Source organism: Megalobrama amblycephala, linkage group LG11 (assembly GCF_018812025.1).
Source record: "Megalobrama amblycephala isolate DHTTF-2021 linkage group LG11, ASM1881202v1, whole genome shotgun sequence".
Lineage (NCBI taxonomy): Eukaryota > Metazoa > Chordata > Actinopteri > Cypriniformes > Xenocyprididae > Megalobrama > Megalobrama amblycephala.
This window is the reverse complement of record NC_063054.1, coordinates 23,264,411-23,277,432: the sequence shown is the minus strand read 5'-3', so window position 1 is coordinate 23,277,432 and position 13,022 is coordinate 23,264,411. Positions and strand designations below refer to the sequence as shown.

Genomic DNA, 13,022 nt, shown 5'->3' with positions numbered 1-13,022 from the left:
GACAGCAACATAGTGTCGGGCCAGATCTGGCCCACATCTGGTCCGTGTGTAATCCACATGTACCTGATGTGGGCCAGATCTGGGCCACACTATGTTGCTGTCTGGGCACAATTTTGAGTAGTAGTCTATATGAATGTGTTTTTACAGGAAATTCAAAGGCAGCTGATTCGTTTTGGTCCTGAGAAGCAGCGACTGACAGACAGACTTCAACATCTAACCCAAAACAACTCAAGTGAGCACTCACATAGACCCGAAGCAATCAATGAATAGACGCGCGGATGGCTAATTTCATTTGTGTCCATTTCATCCCTCTTGAACTCATTGATGTTTTTAATGTCCTTCTTTCTCTCTTTCTTTTCCCCCTATCAGGTCCTTTGATAAATGACGTGATACAGAGTGTGTGCGAGAAAGATCTGAGCTGTCGGAAGCTGAAGGAGCAGCTGGATGTTTTGGAGAGAGAGACCACTGCTAAACTCTCACAAATGGAGCAGTACAACAGAGAAATCAAGGTCAGCGGCTTCTCTTACATTCCCAGTGTAAACCTCAACAACATTTAAAGTGCCGTGTTTTGATTAAAGCTAATTTGGGCTTTGGTTTGGGACTTACTGTTTTCAAATTTATTTTAAACCTTAATGTCCCTGTGAGGGACTCAATAGTTCACTGTTCTCCATGTTCCTGTGATTAAAACCTACAGCTCGACTCCCAGCCCTGAAGGCAAAGGATTGAGCCGTTCATTACACACTAACATTCACACAGCTCATACTACTAAAGAAAACTCAACACACAAACACTATCACTAACACACTTCCTGCACCGGTTGTTCAGATCGGAAACCTGAGCATTATACATGTGGCACTCAGCTATTGTTCAGTATACGTCTAATGTTTTCTGCTCCAAGCCTTTCTTTTTTTCTTTCTTTGTGCCCATTTTTATCATTTTCTTCCTCCCCGCTGTATCTCTTCTCTTTCTTCTCTTCCTCTTTACTCCGGCTGTCTACATAGTTTGTAGAAATGGATGACTGTGTGCTTCAAGGACTTCTCTCTTTGCTGGGCTGCTTAACCAATCTCTTCCTTCTAATAAAGGTTGACCTCTCTTTATCGTTTCTTTACTCACTCATCTCATGGCTGCCTTTCTTTCATTGATTTCACCTTTTGCTCTAGTTATTCCCCATCAAAGAAGTCTCACTTTACCCATTTTGTACTGAAATGAGCTCTAATGTCTGACCTCGTGACTTCATAACATCTTTGTGTCTGTCTGTGCCATTTTCATCACTTCATAAAAGTGTCATAAATAATATTTTCTACTCACTGCCTAAAAACTAACAAACAACAGTAAAAGTAATTGGGATTTTTATTTTTAATGTTTGAAACCTTTATTTTTCTATACGCAGCAGTTTGTGCTACAGTACGTAGAACAGTTGTCCAAAATGTCACTCGACCAAAAAAATTGGGCATTAAACACCATTAAAAATACTCATTGCTATTTGTTGCTAATAACCAGGGCTTAAAAATGTGGAGAATCAGTATTTTAACCTTTCTGTTCACGCTTTCCTTCTAACATTACCGTTCCGAAAATAACGGTTAATGTTATTTTTAATTAATATCTTTTTGCCTATACTTTATACAAGAGCTTGTGACTGAACCTCGTAACTCCAGTGGATCCTCAAACTGTCAGCAAAACCTCATACAGTAGCTCTACCTGCCTCAATTGTGAATGAAGTGAAATTTTCGAGTCTTTCTCTGCTTGTTTGCAGTGCAATGGTAAAAATAAAGAACTGGTTCTTTGAATAAGATTTTTATTTTCTTAACTCAAAAAGACACAAACGCTGCATCCGAAATTGAATACTTCTCTACTATATAGTACGCGAAAAACAGTATGCGAACAGAGTAGTATGTCCCAATTCATAGTATTCGAAAAACAGTAGGTGAAAAGTACCCGGATGACTTAATACTTCCAGTGAGATTCTGAAGTGCGCATATGATGGACACTTTACTATCCCATGAGGCCACGGGAGAGGATTTGTGAATGGAGTTGAAGGGACGTAACTGATGCTGGTAGGTCATGTGACAGCAACAACATGGCGGATGTAGTACGTCTGGATTTCATTCATACTACACGCATCTGTACTATATAGAACATACTTTTTCAACGTTTGTGAAGTAAATTTAAATTCAAATGGGGTACCTACTCGGTACGTGATTTCGGATGCAGCTTGTAAAGGCTAATGATTTATGTATTTGAGGAGCGGAGAAAAGTGTCTTAGTCTGATATTTGGCATCTAGTCATAGCCAATGCAGCATGTGCATAGCATTTCATGTTTTATAACACAAAATTCTGGCCAAATGTATTAAATGAAAAGAAAAACTAAGCGGATCTGAAACTATTGGTTTAGCCACTTATAATAGCGCCGTACCACTCAATAGTGGCAATTTCATTATGTTAGTTTGGGCAGTCAGTAAAGCTGAGCACAATTCAATACCATATACTGTATATTTGAAACCATACCATATTATTTTAAGTTTTGTTATAAGCATGATCCAAATGTTGAAGGTTTGTGTGGGTAACGTTGCAGGAGTTGAGACAGAGGCAGAGCCAGCAGCAGGACGTCCTAGAGCAGCTCAGGAGGGTAAGATCTGAGAAACTCAAAGAGCTACAAAAACACAGGAAAGAGGAGGAGGAGAGGAAGAGGAGGAAAGAGGAGGAAGCTGCCAGGTAAAATCGTGCTTTCAGACAAACATACATTTATTTATCTTTAGTGTATACCATCCACATAAAAGAAAAACCTGCAAATATGAAGGCGTTTTATAATTTATAGGCTTGAAAAAAGTCATAGAAATGTATATATGTGTGTGTGTGTGTGTGTGTGTGTGTGTGTATATATATATATATATATATATATATATATATATTATCTAAAATATCTAAAATAAATGTATATGTAAAATTTTGCATTTCTCTTGTGACATTTTTCAGGAAATATGCCGCGCAAAATGGCTAGGTTAAACACAGATTCTCTTACCCACACATGAATGCTGACACTTGTTCATGTGCCTATAGACAGGCAAAGCTGGAGCAGGAACGTCTGGAGCACGAGGAAGCAGAGCGTCAGAAGAAGCTTGCCCAGGAGCGAGAGGCTAAACTCAGGGAAGAACAGCAGCGGCAGGCCCAAGCCCGACTCAAGGAGGCCCAGGAGCAGGCACGAGAGAAAGAGGAGAAGAGAAGGGCAGAGGAGAGAGAGAGGGAGGAGAGAGAAAGGAATGAACTGGCGCTACACACTCAGCCCTCCATGTCATACAATAGCACGGAGAACAAAAGTGAGTGTGTTCAAGTGTGTGTTTGTGTATGTGTGTGGGTGAGTACTGCATTCATCCACTTGGCCATGAATATGATGTTTTCATTCTATTCATTGTAATGGGTGTCATTACTCTCACGGTTTCATGATTCACTTTAATTACCTCCCATTAATTATCTGAGTTACTATAACAGACTCCACTAGAATGTGAGTGTTTTGAGAGAATAAAGGTAATAGACTACTTACAGGTTTGGAATGACATGAGGGTGAGTAATTAATGACAGAATTTAAATTTTTGTGTGAACTAACCCCTAACCCTTAATGATTCATTCATTTTCGGAGCACAAATTAAGAATTTTTGATGAAATCCGAGAGGTTTTTGAACCACCCATAGGCAGCAATGTCATTGCAACTTTCAAGGCCTAGAAAAGGACCTTGTGATGTAGAACCCAGAAACACTGCACTGTGACACTGTGACTGTGAGACTGGCACAGAAGAAAAGAAATTGTTGAATAGTCATTGTATTTTTTAAAAATAAAGTCATTTTTTATTTTTTACAAAACAGTATTTTTGTCGTTTCATAACATTAAGGTTGAACCACTGTCATCACATGATCTATTTTAACGATTTCTTTACAACCTTTCTGCGCCTTGAAAGTTGCAATGACGTTGCTGCCTATGTGTGCTTCAGAAACCTCACGGATTTCATCAAAAATATCTTAATTTGTGTTCCGAAAATGAACGAAGATCTTACGGGTTTGTAATGACATGAGGGTGAGTAATAAATGACAGAATTGTTATTTTTGGCTGAACTAACCCTTTAAATTAAAGATGTTAACCAGAGGTGTAAAGTATTTGAGTAGAAGTAATTAGTTACTGTACTTGAGTATCGTTTTGGCTACTCTATAGTTTTGAAGATATTAGCAACTTTTACTCTTTACTTGACTACATTTTTGAATAATTGTATGTAGGGCTGGGCGATATATCGCATGCGATTGTCACGCGCATTTCGTCAGTAAAGCCGGTTCCCTGATTACCGCTAAATCGCCATCACCTGCTTTCAAATGTAGCGGCATTTAATAGACAGAACCGTAGTTCACTGACAAGCCACGCAATATCGCGTTCATATCGCAGATGAATCGCCTTCGATAATGAACGCGATATTGTGTGGCTTGTCAGTGAACTACGGCTCTGTCTATTAAATGCCGCTCCATTTGACAATCACATGCGCTATATCGCCCAGCCCTAATTGTATGTACTCTTTACTCCACAACATTTGTAATGAGCAATGCAATTGCATGGCACCTAACTTTTTCTGCAGCAGTTTATTTCTGCTACAAAAGAAGAAATATTGCCATCTACAGGGCACTGCAAGTACTACATCTTGAGTGTTTTGCCTTTACTCACCGACATTTTTCAACAAGGCTACTTTATACGTGAATGCGAGTGCATTAGCAAGTAGTTTCGCTTTGGAAGTGGTGACTTTTAACTGTTAACTCTGATGTTAACAGCTGCAACTATATTGAATCAATGAGTTGAACTTGAGAACCGAATCAGTCCAATATGGGAATGAATCATTCAGACCAGTTTGTGAACTGGTTCAATCTACTGTAACTCACAAGAATGATTCGCTCATGAATCGGACATTGTACATATGTCTGGACCACTTTTATAATACTTTTATGATGCTTTTGCATCCTTTTTGAAAACCACTTGAAAACCTGAAAATTAGGGGTGAGCATGCATTTATAGATTTGCTGCCTTTGCTGAATAGTTGTGAGATGTGTGTTATATATATATTTTGCAGGTTTGCAGCCAGTGGTGACCACTGAAGACACATGTACTCCCCTCACCACCTACAGAGCTCTCTACCCCTTCACAGCACGCAACTCTGACGAGCTCACACTAGAGGCAGACTGTCTGATCCAGGTACTTATGTCAACACACATTCCCTCATGCAGTTTTAAATGTACTTATTCAAGTACACATATAATTTGGCTTCCTGTGGATCCACAGGTAGATGAATCAACAGTTAGGGAGACCGGCTGGCTGTATGGGAGTTACCGTGGTAACAGCGGCTGGTTTCCAGAGAGTTATGCTGAGAGATGCAGTAAAGACAGTCAGACTGAACTGACTGCACCTATTACGCACTCCACAGCGCCCTCTACCAACTACCCTGGGTTTGGCACTAAAACTACTCTATTGCTAACTAGGCTTTGCAATTTAGCTTAAAAACTACACTTTTCAACCTTTTAATTATATTATTAGTATGTCAATATAAATGTTTTTTTTTTTTTTTTTTTTATTCAGCCGTTGTAACAGCCATTGTAACTTTTAATAAATATTAATATTAATAAAATAATGTTACACACAGTCAGAATAAAGTTAAAAATAATCAAGGCATGTTTTTCATAATAAATGAAGGAAAGGAAGAATAATATTTATTAATTTTCAGTGATATACACAAATAAACAGCAATATATTTTTATTAAAATGTTTTCACTAATACATTAAAAAAGTCACAGAGACTTATGTGAATATTTTTGAGTAATAATAAAAATTAATCATACAATATGAGATTTGATTCACTGAAACAGTTTGAACTGAAATACACATACTCACAAGGGTTGCTATACAAAATAAGGATATAGCTAAAAAGTGTGATATTACTTGCAAAATCACTATATTCACAGTTTTGATTAATTTTATATAATGACAAAAATCCACACAAATATACTGTGAATTTTTTATTTATCAGGCAGCGCTATGACTAACACATGTACTGTTTTGTTGAGCTTCACATATATAAGCTGCCAAAATGTGGCGTTCCGGTATGTGTCAAACATTCAGGAAGAAAAGTCAGATGCAGTCGTTTAGTCTGTCACCCTCTTCTATTCTTAATCAGTGAGTGTGATTGAGCTGGCAGGACATGACTGTTTTTAAATTTTGACATTTAAATTTGTTGTCTTATTAGTTTATAAAAAAAATATTTAATCCTTTTTTTAGATAAATAAATGAATGCAAAATTATTTGAAATCCTTTTTTCTCATTAACTTTCCTAGAATTCCTCGGGTTGACATAGAAGGACCAACACCAACACACACACCAGTGTCTACTAACACACAGCACTCACAGGTTGGCATGTGTGAATATACACACACCATCTATCTTACATAGAACATTGGTTTTTGACCATTGAGGGAAATATTATTCTGATCATTGCAATTAAACATTTTTAGAATATATATGTGTGTGTGTGTTTTGTGCTATAGGCTGTAGCTCTTTGTGAGTGGAGCGCTAAGACTGACAGTCACCTGGGCTTCACTAAAGATGACATCATCACGATTCTAGAGAAGCAGGAGAACTGGTGGTACGGAGAGCTCAACGAGAGCCGGGGCTGGTTCCCTTGCTCATATGTCTCCATGGTTATCACCAATAACACACAGACTGAGTAAGGGATGAGATACCTCTCACTTTACCTCATATACATGGTTAATTAAATAATAGTTGAAGTGTCTATTTTAAAACAAATGATTATTTATTATTTTATTTTTATATTTTATTTAAAGTTTGTGATCTTAAACTTATATCTAAGTGAAACAAGAACAAGAAAAAATGTAGGGCTGGACTTCTCTTTTTGTCCATCGGGAATTGATTGGATCGTTTTCTATTGCTGTGATCTCATGTGATTGACAGGTTTTCCTTACACCAGTAAACACCATCTGAGAAGAGAAGAAATGTATTTGCATGTGGGAGGGGAAGTTATTTTGATTAAAGATTACGAGGGCACATGGATTTAAAAGAAATTATAATGTGCACAGATAAATCATTTATAATAATTATTGCAATATTCCATAACAAATAAGAATTTTCAGTTTTGAGTTTGTTTCCTTTTAATATTTTGTTAAACAGCATTTTACCCATTTTAGATATTTATAATGTAGTAGGTCAGACTTTACTGGTTCCTGACAGCTAAATATAAATTTTCCCTTTCTTCATTTTTTTTAATGTTATCAGTCATTTTGGAATAAATTTACTGCATTTATTTAGTAGCCAATAAATATACAGTAGTCGCAATTTAGCAATTTGATGTCAAGCTAAATGTTTTGTGTTTTTTTTTTTTTTTTTTTTGTACGTGTGTCTCTTCTAGGCCATTATATTCTACTGTGGATGAGATTGAAGTCTCAGATTCTGGTCTGCTTGAGGGTGAGGAGTCTGTTTATGTTTTCATAGAACCATCTCTGGTCATTCAGGTGAGATATTATGACATTAAATTGAATTGTCATTACAGAAGTTTTTTTGTGGTTTGTGTTTGGTTTCACCTTATTAGAGTATGTGGCTCTGTACACATATGAGAGTCCGGAGTCAGGTGACCTGACGTTCTGTGCGGAGGATGTTGTTCTGGTAACAGAGAGGGAAGGAGAATGGTGGAGAGGGTGCATCGGTGACCAGTCTGGCCTCTTCCCTTCCAACTATGTTAAACCCAAAGAGTCTGATGTATGCATATTCAGATATTTGTATATATTATGTATTCATATTTACCATTATGAATATTAATGATTTATTCATTTACTGACACCAAATGCGGATGATTTATTTAATACAAAAAATTATAATGTTATGTATTTGATACTTTTAATGATCATCTTAATAATTTTAATACTATGTTCTTTTGAAGAGAACATTTTTAAATGAAGTTGCTGTTTTAAATGAAGCATTCATAGACATTCAAGTTGTATGTATTGTGATAATGTGCTCACTGTATTATTTTTTTAGACTGCCAATTCTGGAGTTTCCAGTAAAAAGCCAGGTGAGATTTGAGAGCACAGTACCATTACAAAGAAGCAAAAATTAAGGCTGTATGTTTCACATTTTAAACATTATTAAATTGTATTCTTTATTGGTCTTCAGAGATTGCTCAGGTGACTACAGCCAATGTTGCCACAACACCAGAGCAATTGAGTCTGACACCTGGTCAGCTGATCGTGGTGCTGCATAAGAACTCAAACAGCTGGTGGTTGGGAGAACTACAGGTTAATATATCACAAAACAACACTTCACCGAACCAAAGGACAGCATTTGCTTATAGTGCAATATAGTGTTCCTGTTCATATAGTATGACTACTGCTGTAAGGCTAAAAAATTATATACATTTAGACATATAAATGTTTATATATGTATATATATATATAAATGTATGTATATATATATATACTGTGTATATATATATATATATATATATATATATATATATATATATATATATATAATCACTTTAAATTTAACATTGGGTCAGTTTTACATTGTGGGGTCTAAGTCCAAGTCCTAATTTTCAACTAAAACCTAGTTTTCTTTAACAAAAGGGCGTAATAAACTTAATATCTTAATGAAAACACGGATTTATGTGAGGGCTAGGTTTACAGGGATGTTTAGGTGACAGAAAATATCAATACCATTTAGTATAAAAACAATAGAAGTCAATGGAAAGTCACCAGCTTTTATTATAACAAAACAACAAATATGTTTCTGTTTGTAGGCACGGGGTAAGAAGCGTAAAAAGGGCTGGTTCCACTCTTCTAATGTCAGATTGCTGGAGGCCAACAGCGGCAAAATAACTCCTGCACCTCAACCATGTGAGACACACGCACACTTTTTCATCATACGCTTTCATTCATGTGCTTTTGTATGTGGTGCTGTCTGTGTGTTGTTTTCCCTCCTCTGTCCCATTCTGCTCCATCCATCCATTCTCTCTGTCTTTCTCCCCTTCCCCCTGTAGTGTGTCAGGTTATTGCAATGTATGACTACAAAGCAGCCAGTAAGGATGAGATGAGCTTCCAAAAAGGTCAGCTGATCACCGTACTCAACAAGGACAACCCTGACTGGTGGAAAGGAGAGGTCGCTGGGGTCATGGGGCTGTTTCCAACTAATTATGTGAAGATGACCACAGAATGTGATCCCAGCCAGCAATGTGAGTACTATGAGTGTTACTTTATCAGTTCCTCTTTCCACATCAGAGCTCAGAGATGTTTATTTTTAGGGCAAGGGTGGAGAAAATATAAATTGAAATAGATAACTGATTGGATTTGAAATAACCTTTTAAAAAGCGTGTTAGTGAGATGTTCACGCACACAAACACATTTACCCAACTATGTTCTTTACTTTTTAAGTACAGAAAAGGGCAGTAAGAACGATTTTTTGGCCATAGCCTTTCTTTCTTTCTTTCTTTCTTTCTTTCTTTCTTTCTTTCTTTCTTTCTTTCTTTCTTTCTTTCTTTCTTTTATCAACATGTTCTAATATATACTTTCTATTCATCTCTTCATTATTCATTCTCTCATCTACCCTTATCTCCTCTCTTCCACTCTTTTCCACATCATTTGCCTCATATGTGTTTTATTGTAGGACGATAGCTCTGGCCCCTCCTTCCTCTTCCTCCTCTCTTTTCTGGGCCAATCAGAACTGCTCTGGTCCAGGAAGCAGCCTCAAGCAAGCCTCCAGGATTTAACAGTTCCCATTCAACTATTTCTGTTTAAACTTTGCTTAAATCGCAAATGAACACATCAGTTTATCCCCACTGTCTTTAGGACATTTTTCTTTCTGTTTAATTGGGAAATGTTAGATATCACTCGCTTCTTTTCTCTTTTCTTTTAAGAAGTGTTAATGGGGCCGTATCTTGAGTCATTGAATTTTCCTTTATCTTTTTGAAATAAAATGTAAAAAAAAAACATTTTGTAAATCTCACAACTCTAAACTTTCCAGTCATCATTCACAGGGTCCTTTAAAGGAACTAAGCTGCAAAAATGGCTCATTATGAAATCATTGGACTTCTGACATAATTAAAACCTGAAAACATTAACCTAGTACCCACATTTCCCTATTCAGTAACTTGATCAGCCCAGTCCTGGTGAGGTAATAAAGAGGATGTAGGATAGATATTACTATTCTTAACACCAGAAAAACCAACAGTCAGAATAAATTGTGAAAAAAATAGAACATAGATAAAATAACAGATGTTTAAATGGAGAAATTGTACACTTTTATCCACTAAATAAGCTCATTTCAAATTTGATGCCTGCTACAGTCTCAACAAAGTTAGCATGGGGGCAACAAATGGCTGAAAAAGCAAGAAATTTTGACATTTTTGAACATCTAGCAACTAATTAAGTTAATCGATATCAGGTCTGTAACATAATTAGCTATATAAAGGATGTCTTAGAGAGGCAGAGTCTCTCAGAAGTAAAGATGGGCAGAGCTGTGAAAGACTGTAAAAAGATTGTGAAATACTTTAAAAACAATGTTCATCAACGTCAAATTGCAAAGGCTTTGCAAATTTCATCATCTACAATGCATAACATCAAAAGATTCAGAGAAACTGGAGAAATCTCTGTACGTTAGGGACAAGGCAGACACTGGCCCCTTATCGGCATGATTGTGTCAATGACATTACTAAATGGGCCCTGGGATACTTCCAGAAACCACTGTCGGTAAACACAATCCGCCGCGCCATCTGCAGATGCCAACTAAAACTCTATCATGCAAAAAGGAAGCCATATGTGAACATGGTCCAGAAGCACGGCCGTTTTCTGTGAGGCTCATTTAAAATGGACTGTTTCAAAGTGGAAAAGTGTTCTATCGTAAGACGAGTCCAAATTTGTCATTCTTGTTGGAAATCACGGACGCTGTGTCCTCCGGGCTAAAGAGGAGGGAGATCTTCCAGCGTGTTATCAGCGTTCAGTTCAAAAGCCAGCATCTCTGATGGTATGGGGGTGCATAAGTGCATACGGTATGGGCAGCTTGCATGTTTTGGAAGGCACTATGAATGCTGAAAGGTATGTAAAGGTTTTAGAGCAACATTAAAAGAAAATTACATCAGAGACAACCATGAACTCTTCAGCAGCTGTAAACCTATATCGGGCAAGAATGTGACCAAATTCCAACACCAAAACTCCAGAAACTCATAACCTCGATGCCCAGATGTCTTCAAACTGTTTTGAAAAGAAGAAATGCTACACCATGGTAAACATATCCCCGTCCCAACTATTTTGAGACCTGTAGCAGGCATCAAATTTGAAATGAGCTCATTTTGTGCATAAAATTGTAGAATTTCTCTGTTTAAACATTTTTTATGTTATCTATGTTCTATTGTGAATAAAATATTGGCTCATGTGACTTGAAAGTCTTTTAGTTTTCATTATATTCAAATTTAAAAAACATCCCAACTTTTCCGGAATTCGGGTTGTGTGTGTGTATATATATATATTAGTATATATATGCATTTTTACTCAGGTCCTTTTTCATTTAATTATCAAGTTTTTTTTTTTTTCATTATTAGTATTATTTTTTTTAATTTTACTGAGCCCAACATCAAATGTGTTTCCAGTGTGCCAGAGAACTATTTCTTGTATCAACATTTGAAGACACTAAAACAGCATGTTTATTTTTAAAATGAGGAACATGGCTATGAAAAAAGGGTACAATTACCTTGACTAACATTATAAATGGACCACAGGGTAAAAATTTAAACATTAAAAAAAATGTATGACATGGCCCCTTTAAAGTGAACTAACCTTTAAGTCAAAAGTGAACTACCCTTTCTCACAAGCAAGTACTGTTCATCAGCACAATCATATATTTGTAGATCACAGGTTTGTTAGTCTGCCTCTGCGTGCTTAATTGTAGTTAAAGGAACTGATGACCAGCAACATGCGTTGCCCTCATACTTGACCAGCTATGCAGCCAGCTAACAGTTGTGGACTTAGAGACCATTAGACTTCACTCTGAATGTCACTGTAACCTTTGCTCTTGATGCATTTTTGTATGGAAAGTATTCACAATTATATGAAGCTGAATTTCACAAATAAAGTTTTCAATTGTGACATGCTGTTGTGATGTGGTCACTGATGCATGCATGTGCGTGCATGTCTGTGTGTAGGGTGTGCTGATCTGCTCAGTTTAGACTCTATGTGCACTGAGGAGAGAAAGAGGCAAGGCTACATCCATGAGCTTATTCAGACGGAGGAGTCCTACCTGGAGGACCTGGAACTGGCAGTGGAGGTGAACCAACAGCCATTTCAGTAGTCAATATTTATAACGTATCTATGCAATTATGCTCTTTGTTTGGAGTTATATAAATATGTTTATTTCTTTCCTGTGTGTATTCAGGTGTTCTATAAGCCAATGGCAGAATCAGGGCGGCTGACGGAGGCTGAGATGAGCCTGATCTTTGTTAACTGGCGGGAACTGATCATGTGCAGCACCAAACTCCTAAAGTGAGTCAACAGTGACTGCTAGAGACAGTTTGGGAAATTGCAAGTGTGTGTGGTGGATGCTCAATGCATGGTTTGTTTTTGTTTAGTCCAATATCAGTTCATTTTCCATTTCTTTATGATGTTTACAGAACATGGTTAGTGGGTCAAAGGCTTTGTAGAAAACCTTACTCTATTTTCTTTTCTTTTATTTATTTATTTATTTATTTTTTACTATTTTTACCTTACTCTTGGGACTATCAAATAGCAACTAGTGGATGCAAATGTAAAATAATTAAATAAATAAAATAGAGAAATTATATATTTAATATAATTTAACATAAAATAACTGAATGTTTTAAGTCTTCAATATTTTTATGAATGGTTTATACATTTTATTTTATATCATTTATTTTATTCCATGTTTTCTGAAATCTAGTCAGTACTATAATTATGTATTCATTTATATAATTTTAAATATTATTTCAT

General features: G+C 36.5%; 1 protein-coding gene across 5 annotated transcripts in view; it reads left to right on the top strand.

Moving 5' to 3' along the window:
- The window catches only part of itsn2a (intersectin 2a), a 59,664-nt gene that overhangs the window by 36,942 nt on the left and 9,700 nt on the right, over nt 1–13,022 (top strand). For 3 of the 5 annotated variants that reach the window (XM_048206772.1, XM_048206771.1, XM_048206775.1), the window contains exons 15-31: nt 148–232; nt 370–509; nt 1,002–1,082; nt 2,573–2,712; nt 3,058–3,314; nt 5,099–5,220; nt 5,308–5,471; nt 6,354–6,426; nt 6,564–6,742; nt 7,442–7,497; nt 7,622–7,788; nt 8,068–8,101; nt 8,203–8,324; nt 8,828–8,924; nt 9,068–9,259; nt 12,221–12,342; nt 12,451–12,557. In XM_048206772.1, coding sequence (XP_048062729.1) covers nt 148–232; nt 370–509; nt 1,002–1,082; nt 2,573–2,712; nt 3,058–3,314; nt 5,099–5,220; nt 5,308–5,471; nt 6,354–6,426; nt 6,564–6,742; nt 7,442–7,497; nt 7,622–7,788; nt 8,068–8,101; nt 8,203–8,324; nt 8,828–8,924; nt 9,068–9,259; nt 12,221–12,342; nt 12,451–12,557 — 2,138 coding nt within the window. The remainder of the gene's footprint in view (nt 1–147; nt 233–369; nt 510–1,001; nt 1,083–2,572; nt 2,713–3,057; nt 3,315–5,098; nt 5,221–5,307; nt 5,472–6,353; nt 6,427–6,563; nt 6,743–7,441; nt 7,498–7,621; nt 7,789–8,067; nt 8,102–8,202; nt 8,325–8,827; nt 8,925–9,067; nt 9,260–12,220; nt 12,343–12,450; nt 12,558–13,022) is intronic. The other 2 variants (XM_048206776.1, XM_048206774.1) reach the window with 1 other exon arrangement.